Consider the following 9,832-nt stretch of genomic DNA (forward strand, 5'->3'; position numbering starts at 1 on the left):
TGGGGACCACAAACCGGGATAACGACACTGTCCCTTTTAAGAGCCGGCCAGTCCCCTCCCTCCTGAGGCCCAGCATGATGGAGCGAACCAACGCCGGAAGGGGGGGTGAACGCACACCCCTACCCCAGGAATGGGCTGCTCCAGAGCCCCAGACAGGGTAACGCGCGTGGGGCGTGCAAGGAGGAGCGTGCCTGGGCAAGGGTTGTGTGTGTTGGGAGAGGTGAGTGTGCAAGAGGAGGTAAGTGTGAAAGGAGAAAGGTGTGTATGTGCAAGGTCTTTTACTGGGAAAGATGAGCGTGCAAGGGGCGTGTGCTGTGATAAACAAGTGTGCGAGAGGAGAGGAGTCTGCACGTGTGGAAGTCCTTTCGCTGGAAACTGAGTGTGCAAGCATGGTGTTCTAGGACACGTGAGTGTGCCTGCAGAGATGCGTGTGCAACGAGGAGGATGTGGGTGCAAGGGGTTTTACTGGGAAAGGAGAGTGTGCACGGGGGTGTGTGCTGGGGAGGTAAGTGTGCAAGGAGAGTTTGCCAGGAGGGGCGAGGTTTACTCCTGAAGGAATTCTGTGCCAAAAAATTAAAATGCTGTGCACAACAGGTTTACAATTCTGCATATTTTATTTATTGATAAATGTGGAGCCTCCAGTGCGGCAATGCTAGGTAAGTGTGCAAGAGGAGATGAGTGTGCAAGGAGAAGGGCCACTGGCTGCACGGAGGTGGGGAATCACCTTGTAGCCTCCCCCCACACACATACACTCAGTGAGGCTGCACCTGACCTTGACACCCCCCCGCGGGGCCCTGCCCCTCCATGCCAGGTGCACCAAGGTAGCAAATGAGAGGGACAGAGTCTTGCACACAAGCCCAGCCCTGGCCCCCGAACCAGGTGTGGGGCAGGCAGGTTCAAGCCCCAAGTGTGGAGGGGCTTAGTGTGGGGGGATCCAGGCATGGGGTGAGAGGGTTCTGGATGCGGGCAGCTCTTTGGGGGGTCCGGGCGCCAGGGGATCTGGATGCACAGGGGCTCATTGGAGGGTTCCAGGGCAAGAGGAATAGGACTCTGCAGAGGGGTCCAAGTGAAGGTGTTTGGAGCTCGGGGGCGGGTGTCTGGGCATGGAGGGCTCAGCGGGAGGGGGCCGGGTGTTGTGAGACTCGGGCTTGGTGGGGTGGAGATCTGGGTGCAGTTGGTTGGGCCTCAGTGGGGTGGGGGTCCAGTTATGGGAGGCTCATTGGGGTGATTCAGGTGCCGGGGAGGGGTTGAGTGCAGGGGGCTCAGTGGCGAGTGGTCTGGGTGCAGGGATGGGGGTCCGGATGCAGCAGGTGGGACTCGGCGAGGGGGCCTGGGTGCAGAGGGGGTGAGGATCAGCGAAGTGAGGGTTTGGGTGCAGGGGGCTCAGTAGGGGGGTTCTGGGTATGGGGGTCTAGATGCACAAGGGCTGGGCAGACGGTGTGCTCCCTGTACGGTGACCTCTCCCCATGTAGCTGAGGGACGATGGGGGCAGGAAGCAGGCGCAGGGGTGCAGAGCTTTCCGTAGCCGGGGGAGGTTTCTGGGGTAGGATCTGACCTGGCCCAACCACTCCTTGCAGGGGAAGAAGTCCTGTCCACCTCCAGCCCAGCCAGGGCTAGCCACTGAGCCCAGCGCAGGATAGGAGCCACCAGCCGGGGTGTCCTCAGCCCTGCCTCCCTGCAGTGATTTACCTCTCTGCCAGCTGCTCCGGGCACCCAGAAAGATGCGCTCGCTTTGCTGGGGAGGGGCACGTGACCGCGCTGGCGGCTTCCCTTTGCTTCCCCGTCAGAAAGGCATTTTTCTGCGGGGAAGCAAAACAATCTGCCGGGGGACGTGAATTCTGTGCACGCGCAGTGGCACAGAATCCCCTGAGGCATAACCCGGTAGCTATCTATGGTATTTATCTGCCCCCCCGCCTCTGCCCATAGTATCTTTAAAGCATCGGGCATTGCAAATGCCCCTGTAAAGTGGGGCAGGGCTGTTATCCCAGATGTGAAATTGAGGCACAGAGACGCTAAGGCCTAGATTGCCCAATGTATTTAGGCACCTAACTCTCATTTTGCTGGTGCAAAACCCAAAGGGAAGGTGATGAGAGGAGAGGGGGCGGCTGCACCCCCAGTAGCCTCGGCTGTGGCTTGACCAGTGCAGGGGGGGAGGGGGGGCGGTGTCATCCTTTCCACACGGCAGTTTTATTCCCTGGGGTTTGGGTTTTTCCAGTTCATTCTTTTTTATTTGAAAAGGAAACTAAACAAACACCAGCCGCATTCCCGGCGCTGCCCCTTCTGGCTCAGGGAGCTCGGCCGGTGTTGGGGCAGATGGGCAGGGACGCCCCGGGATGAAATGCGGCCCCCCCTTGCTCTCTCGCCCCCACAAAGCTGGGCAGGGGACCGGGGGGGGGGGAACAGGGCCAGAGGCAAGTCCTTCAGCAGCGGAGACACCCCCCACCTCCCCATGTGTAACTCCCCCAGACTTTCTCACCCCACCCCGCCCCTTGTGTCAGCGTCTGGACCTGTGCAAAACTGGGCGTGCAAAACCATCGCACGCCCATTCGGAGCCAGTTTGGGATGCGCTGGGAGTTGGGGACTGGCACGGAAAGGGTTAATGGGGGGGGAGGGGTAGCAGGGCTTTCTGGTGGACCCCTTAGCAGGGACCCCAGCTCCCACAGCCTGCAGGACAATCTGCCCGGGGCTTGTGGCCCTGGAGGTGGGGGCTAGTTTCAAACCCAGCATCTTCCCCCCCATCCAGTCTTGTGCAGGGAGGGGGCAGCTGCAGCCCTATGGGGCTCTGACCCCCACCCCCCAGCCATGCTATCGCAGCCCCAATTCTAGAGCACCAGGTGCGGACGCTACCGGCTGCCCCGACTCCAGCAGGGGCTGATTGACGGAGGAGACGCAGTTTCTGCCCTGGATTCGCCTCGCGGGCAGTGGACGGGGCTGTTCTAGGGTCAGCGATTTAAAGGCAGACGCACCCATCTGCCCTTTATAAATCCGCCCCGAGTGTGGATTCGAGGCCTCTGGCTCCCCACTGACCCAGCCCCGTGACCCAGCGCGAAGCATCCAATCCAGCCGCACTTGTAGGCCCTAGGCCCGGCCACACTGGGGCACAGCAATGGTCCACCCAGTCCAGTGTCCGGCCTCTGCCCGTGGCCGGGGCCAGCCACTTCAGAGGGCGTGACCGGAACAGGGCAATTGACCCATCCCTCCTCAGCGGTCAGAGCATGTGGGTCCCTGACGTTCTTGGCTAATAGCCACTGATGGATCGTTCTTCCGCGAATGGATCTAATTCATTCTAATGCTTTGCCCCAGGGCCCCGTGCAGGGTGGCAGGGGGCAGCCGGAGGGAACCCCCGGGTCTCTCCCCAAGGAATCCCAATGGTTCCCTGTCTCCTCTCTGCCACTAAGGGGCGCTGCAGCCATGGTTCTAGGGGCAGGTGGGGTTTGGGCACCGCTCGAGGGCGTTCAAGCCAGCAGGGGCCCGTTTGGGGCAGGCTAAAAGCCACGCCCGGTAAGACAAAGCACAGGGGCGGGTGCCCGAGGAAAGTGAGCGGGGCTGGGCGTGGGGAGACAGAGGTATATGAAGCACGCGAGAAACCGGCTCGTCCAGCCCCTGCACTGAGGCAGGGCCCAGTGACCCTAGACCTGCCCAGACAGGTGCGTGTCCCACCTGTGCTTAAAAGCCTCCAGTGACGGGCATTTCCCAGCCTCCCTGGGAGCTGGTTCCAGAGAGTTGGAAAACTTTTCCTACCATCTGCCCTAAATCTCCCCTGCTCCAGATGAAGCTTCTTGTCCTGCCTTCGGTGGACGTGGAGATCCCCATGCTCTGCAGATCAGTCCTGAAAAAAACATACCAGCTCCCCCCTCCCTCGGTCGACTTTTCTCAAGATCAAACCCGGAGTTGTAACCTTTCCTCATGGATCCGGGGTTCGAAACCTTGGATGAGTTTTGCTGCTCTCCCTGGACTCGCTCCAGTTTGTCCACACGCCCCGGCCAGGGCCGAGCGCAGCAGGACGACGACCTCCTGTTAACACAACCTAGTGACAGCCACCTTTTCCGCAGCTGCATCCCGCAGCTGGCTCTTCAACCTGTGACCCCCACGGCCGCCCAGCCGTCGAGTCCCCTTTTGTAGCCGTGCATTCGATTTCTCCTCCTTCGCCCTGGTCTTTGTGGAATTTCATCTTGTCTTCCGATGTCTCGAGCTCGGGTTGAATCCCAGCCCCACCCTTGCCGCCCCCCAGCTTGGAGTTGTCGGCAGATTCGCTAAGCGCGCTCTCTGCCCCGTTATCCAAGCCGTCGATGAAAACATTGACTAGGACTGGCCCCGGCGGGACCCCCTAGCTACGCCCCCCCAGCGAGCCATTGATGACGGCTCTCTAGGGCCGGTCTGTCTTTTGTGTGTTCGTTTCATCTCGACCACTGCCCCCCACGTTGCTCAGGAAAACGTCATGTGGGACTGAGTCAAAAGCTTTACTCCAGCCAAGATATATTACATCTGCTTCCCCCCTGCCACCCCCCCACTCGGCCTGTCGCTACGACAGTCTCCTGCAGGTTTCCTACTGCGTGCAGTGCTGGAGTCAGGGGTGGCGGCTGGGGGGAATCAGCGGGGCTGGGACACAGGGCCCTCTGAAAGGGCTGTTTGCTTTAGGGGGCTGTGGGCGGCGTGGGGAGGGGCAGTGCCCCCGCAGAGCTAGCGGCCTTCCTCGGTGTCAGGGTCTTACGGACACACACCCTGTGAGGTAGGGACATAGCCTTAATCTCCAGTTACAGATCGGGGAAACTGAGGCATGGAAAGGGAGCGGGACAGGCCCGCCCTGAGATAGCAGCTCATCTGGGAACAGAACCCAAATTGTTCCCACAGGTGAACACTTAAAGGGACAGTGCATGCTTTTAACGCCACTTCTGGCAGGCCAGGGTCTGAGCACCCTTCCCTCCTCACCGGCAGGGACTGGGCCCACCTCTGCCCCCAGCATTGTCCCCGTTTAACAGGCAGGGACAGGGAATGGGGTGGCAAAGCAACTGGCCCAAGGCTGTTGACCGGAATTGGGGTGGAGCTGGGGTTCGGCCTACGCAGACGCCGGCTCCGAGCTCAGCCTGGAGGCTCCTCCCGACACCCTGCTGAACAAAGGTTCCCCACCTAACCCTGGGAGGCAGGGCAGTGCTCTTATCCCCATTGACAGAGGGGGAAACTGAGGCACGGGAGGGGCCTGACTCGCCCAAGGGCAACGAGAGAGCTGGGCATAGAACCCAGGAGTCATGACTGCTTGAACCACTAGACTCCACTCCCCTGCCAGAACCAGGGAGAGAACTCCCAGCTCCCACCCCACATTAACCTAGTAGACCCCACTCCCCTTCCTCAGCTGGGAATAGAACCCAGGAATCCTGACACCCAGACCCACCCCCTCGCTCTAACCACTAGACCATACTGCCTCTAAAGAGGGTTTTTTTTGGGGGGGGAATTCAATTCACTGGCAGGCTTGACACACTGGGGGGGGCAGGTAAGGGAAAGCTGGCGGGGGGCGGTCGCACACACAAAAGCACCCACACACGGGGGCAGTTCTGGAGCCTGGGGGCAGTTCCATGGGGTGGGGCGTCCCCAGCACCAAGTACAATTATTTCCAAGGTTTTATCACAGCAAAAAAAAAAAAAGAGAGAATTAAATTTAAAAAAAAATAACAACAAAGAGATACCAGATCCCCTCCCCCTCCCCCCCCGGGGTCCCCCGGCCCCCCCTCGCCATCCGTAATCGAGCTCAGCATATTCGGTCCCTTCCATCTCCCCTCCGCCGTGATTCCTACCGGCCAGTCAGAACTACAGTCCGGATACTGGGCCAGGCTTTGCCGCTGGTTCTGTCCCCGCCCCGGGGGCGCGGCGTGTCTGGGGGCGTTGCCCGGGCTTCTCTTTATAGCGCCTGCGTTTTCAGCTCCATGGGCTCCCCGGGGGGCTCCGGGGGGGCCTGGCCTTCTGCCACCTGCTCGCCTTTCAGGATGGCGAGCCGCTCGGCCAGGCCCCGCATGCGGGGGCAGAGGACAAAGTCGTAGAGGAGGCCGGCCAGCGTGGCCCCTAGGATGGGCCCGACCCAGTACACCTGAGGAAAGAGGCACAAGGGGCGTGGGGGTTAGGCAGAGCCATTGGGGGGGGGGTTTCGTCCATCCCTGAACAACCCGTCCCACCACCCCCTGCTTTGATCTCCTGTCCCTTCATACACCCCCCCGACCCCGCTGCTGCGGGAGCCTCCCTGTCGCCCTGGATTTCTCTCTGCCCCCTTCCCCCCCGGAGCAGCCACCCCCCGGATCTCCCTGTCTTGTTTCATCCCTGAAATTCATGGGAGTGGGAGTGGGGGGAGGGCCCGCCGCTCTGAAATGCCACTTGAGCTGGTGTGATGAGACCCAAGACACAGGGGTGAGCTGTTCTCAGTCCACCCAGCAGGGGGCAGCGCAGCACACTAATGCAGTTCCCTCTGGGGAGGGACATGGCAGCTGTTTATACAGGGGTCGTTCCACCCAGCACTGATATGCAGCCACCTCTGGGGTGGAACATGGCAGCTGTTTATACAGGGGTCGTTCCACCCATCATTGAAATGCAGCCACCTCTGGGGTGGAACCTGGCAGCTGTTTAATGGCTGCATGAGAGTGCAGAGCAGGGCATGAAGGACGGTTGACCCCTCAGGGTGGGGCATCTCGGGAAGCAGACCAGGACACCAGGGACCTCCAATGGCAGGTGTGGACCCAAACCAACGTGGCTGCAGGGAGCCGCGCCCCCTCCCTGCCGCCCCCTCCTTACCCAGTGGTTGGAGAAGTTGCGGGTGATGACGGCGGGGGCGAAGGACCGTGCAGGGTTCATGCCGGCTCCCGTGTAGTATATCTGCAAGAGAGGCAGCGGGAAGGTGAGGTTCCCCTGGGGATCCCGGCCCCGCCGCGCTGGCTGGCCCAAGGGTGGGGGCAGGGGGGTGGAGCAGGGGGTTGGGGGTCCCCAGCTGCAGGGTTTGTTAGGTCACAGCCATTTCTAGCCCCCCCCCGGGGTCTCGATGGTGAGTCTGGCACCCCAGAGACCCCACTGCCCGGGAGACCCAGCATAGCCTTTGCCTTGACCCCCCAGCCATAGGGAGGCGGTGGGTGATGGGGGAGGTTTTATGCAAAGGTGGCCAGGCATGGTGGTCCATATGCAAATTAGGGCATTGCCTCATTTACATAATGCCTGGAGCCCTTCAGGGCTGGGGGTGGGTGGGGGTCTCCGCTCTGCCACCATTGCGTGGGATGACCCCAGGCTGGACCTGGCTGGCCAGGGAGCAGGGCCCCAGGTCTCAGGGCGGGGAGATCCCGTGAGGCGTTACCCCGAAGAGGTGTCCCAGGGCGAGGGAGAAGCCGATGGCCAATGCCACCGAGCCCACGCGCCCGTTGTGCCGCTCGTCGTACGTGGCGAAGAAGCAGAGGACGAACTGCAGCGTCAGGAAGATCTCCACGGTGGTGGCCTGGGCCAGGGTCACGCCGGGGTGGATCTGCAGTGAGGGGGCGGGACACACAGAGAGAGGGATCCAGATGGGATCGGCAGCACCCGTCCCAGCACTCGGGTGGCAACGTCCCCAGTGTCACCCCTGCTTCCAGCTCTCCCTCCCGTAGGTCCCTGGCCAGTACCGTGCCCCTCCCTGCAACAGCTCCCTTAGCCCCCACCCGGCCAGGTTTCCTGCATCCCCTGTCAGGAGAGGGGGTGTTAGCAGCTTCCTCCCCCCGCCGCGATTCCAGCCCCCCAGCAATCCCCAGTCTGCAGGGGGCGCTGCTGAGCGGACTCGCCCTCCCGGGGCTGGAGACCCTGGCTGCAGAGGGTGCCTGACACTTGGGCTGGGAATATCAGACCCACGCCCCGGGGGCCCCCCTCAGCTGAGCGCATCAGGCCAGGGGCTGCGTTGCTGTTATGACCCTCCACAGCCTGCAACAGCTCCCAGAGGCCCACGCTGGCCCACCTTTAAAGAGGCATTAAGGCGGGGGAGGGGGGGCGGGAAGTGACAAATCCACTTCTCCAGCACCACCCCGCTGAACGCCACGGGCCACGCAGGGCTCCCCAGAGACGCAGCAGTGCTAAGGGGAATCCTTAGCGCACCCTGGCCGGTGGACGGAGCCGCTTTGCGGTCTCACCGGGTGGGAACAGCGTCTGCTCAGCGGGGAGCTGTTGTTTTCCTAGATCTATTGGGGGAGCTGCTGAAACCTGCAGGCAGGTCTGTGCTCCGGCTGCCGGCGCTGGGAGCAGAAGAGGAAGGGTTTGGCTCCCTGGGGAAACTGAGGCGCACAGGGACAGTGGCGTGATTCTATCCCCGGCACGGCGCCAGCACAGCTCCCGGCTGTTCCAGAGGAAGGAGGGACTCTAGGCCCTCTGACGCTGGGCTCAGGATCCCCACGGGCGGGATGGCAGCCCAGCTATTGGGGCAGCGTTACTCCGCTGTCTTCCCGCCTGTCAGTTCCCCCATGCTTGGCTGCGGCGGGCCCTGAAGGGGGAAGAGGCCCCACTGCTGGGTTCGGGTCCCCCAAGCTCCATGCACTCAGTTCCCTGCCCAGCCCTCAGGCTGTCCGGATGCCCCGGGTCTCGCCTCGCCGGGAAGATAAACCCAGGGGCACAAAGCCGGCCTTGGGAGGCAGCTTCCCCCGCCCCCAGGGATCCTCCCTGCCCTGTAGCGCGGACCCTCACCTCACCCTGCCCTGGCGCCCCCAAATCACTCCCTGCCTTGAGAACCACTCCTCCACCCTCACCACTAGGCTCCCCTCCCCGAGCCAGGGAGGGGACCCAGGAGTCCTGACGCCTAGGCCCCCCACCCCCTCCACTCTAGCCATTACATCCCACTGCCCTCCCCGAGCCAGGGAGGGGACCCAGGAGTCCTGACGACTAGGCCCCCCACCCCCTCCACTCTAGCCATTACATCCCACTGCCCTCCCCGAGCCAGGGAGGGGACCCAGGAGTCCTGATGCTGCTGACTCCCCCCAAGACAGGCCCTTTCACAGACTCCACCACTGGTTGCCGTGGGGCTGTGGGGGGGCGACATGGCACGGAGGGGCCTGGGTGCTTGTTCCTCCCGCGTGGGGCCCATGGCGCGGGGCGCAGGCAGCCCCAGGTCCGGGCGGGGATGGGAACAACGGCAGTGCCCAGCATGGGGAGCGACTCACTGCTCTGGTCCCCGTGTCGCTGGAGACAGGGCGGGGGGCTGGGTCTGAGCCCCATAAACCAACCATCTATTCATGGGGGCGTTATGAGGACAGGACCCTTGCTCCCCCAGGATCTGGGGTCCCCCTCACCCCCACCATGGGGTCCTTTCCCAGCCCATCTCCTGGTCCTACCCCAGCCCAACCCTGCCCCCCATGGGGAGCGCTGCACCCCCTCATCCCAGACCCCTGAACCCCTACCCCAAGAGGCATCCCAGCCCCCCCAGCAACAAGGAGCCCCCCCATTCCCCTCCGGGTTACCGTGTTGAGTGCCAGGTTGCCGCGGATGGCGGCCGGCGTGAGCCCATAGAGCACGGCCGCCCCGGCCACCCCGCCCAGCACCTGGGCCACCATGTAGAAGACGGCGCGGAGCAGGGAGAGCTGGGCGCCCACCAGGAAGGCGAAGGTGACGGCCGGGTTGACGTGGGCCCCGCTGACGTGGCCCAGCACCTGCACCAGGGTGGCCGCGGCCAGCCCGAAGGCCAGGGCCACCTGCAGCACGTTGAGGGGCCCGACCCCCCAGCGCAGCGAGGCCCCCAGCCCGAAGAAGACGTAGATCATGGTGGCGAAGAACTCGGCGAAGACGGCCCTCCAGAAGGAGGGGGAGCGCACCTCCCACATGGCGGGGGGCATGGGGGGGAGGCGCGGGCTGGG

The 9,832-nt window shown here is 62.9% G+C and overlaps 1 protein-coding gene across 1 annotated transcript; it reads right to left on the reverse strand.

Moving 5' to 3' along the window:
• Positions 1-5,747: 5,747 nt before the first annotated feature.
• MIP (major intrinsic protein of lens fiber) lies at positions 5,748-9,832 on the reverse strand. The gene is made up of 4 exons (XM_054012942.1): positions 9,440-9,832; positions 7,324-7,488; positions 6,774-6,854; positions 5,748-6,078 (listed from the first exon to the last, which is right to left on the reverse strand). Exons 1-4 carry the CDS (start codon positions 9,809-9,811, stop codon positions 5,893-5,895), a joined length of 804 nt encoding a protein of 267 aa, XP_053868917.1. The 5' UTR covers positions 9,812-9,832; the 3' UTR covers positions 5,748-5,892.

The sequence above is a fragment of the Malaclemys terrapin genome, chromosome 23 (genome assembly GCF_027887155.1).
Source record: "Malaclemys terrapin pileata isolate rMalTer1 chromosome 23, rMalTer1.hap1, whole genome shotgun sequence".
Lineage (NCBI taxonomy): Eukaryota > Metazoa > Chordata > Testudines > Emydidae > Malaclemys > Malaclemys terrapin.

Bases quoted from the DNA above. Each gene is read 5' to 3' on its own strand.
- MIP (XM_054012942.1), bottom strand. From the start codon at position 9,811: ATGCCCCCCGCCATGTGGGAGGTGCGCTCCCCCTCCTTCTGGAGGGCC. The intron at 7,489-9,439 runs GTAACCCGGAGG...CCCTCACTGCAG, and splicing joins GCAACCTGGCACTCAACACG to ATCCACCCCGGCGTGACCCT. The intron at 6,079-6,773 runs GTAAGGAGGGGG...CTCTTTCCTCAG, and splicing joins GCAACTTCTCCAACCACTGG to GTGTACTGGGTCGGGCCCAT.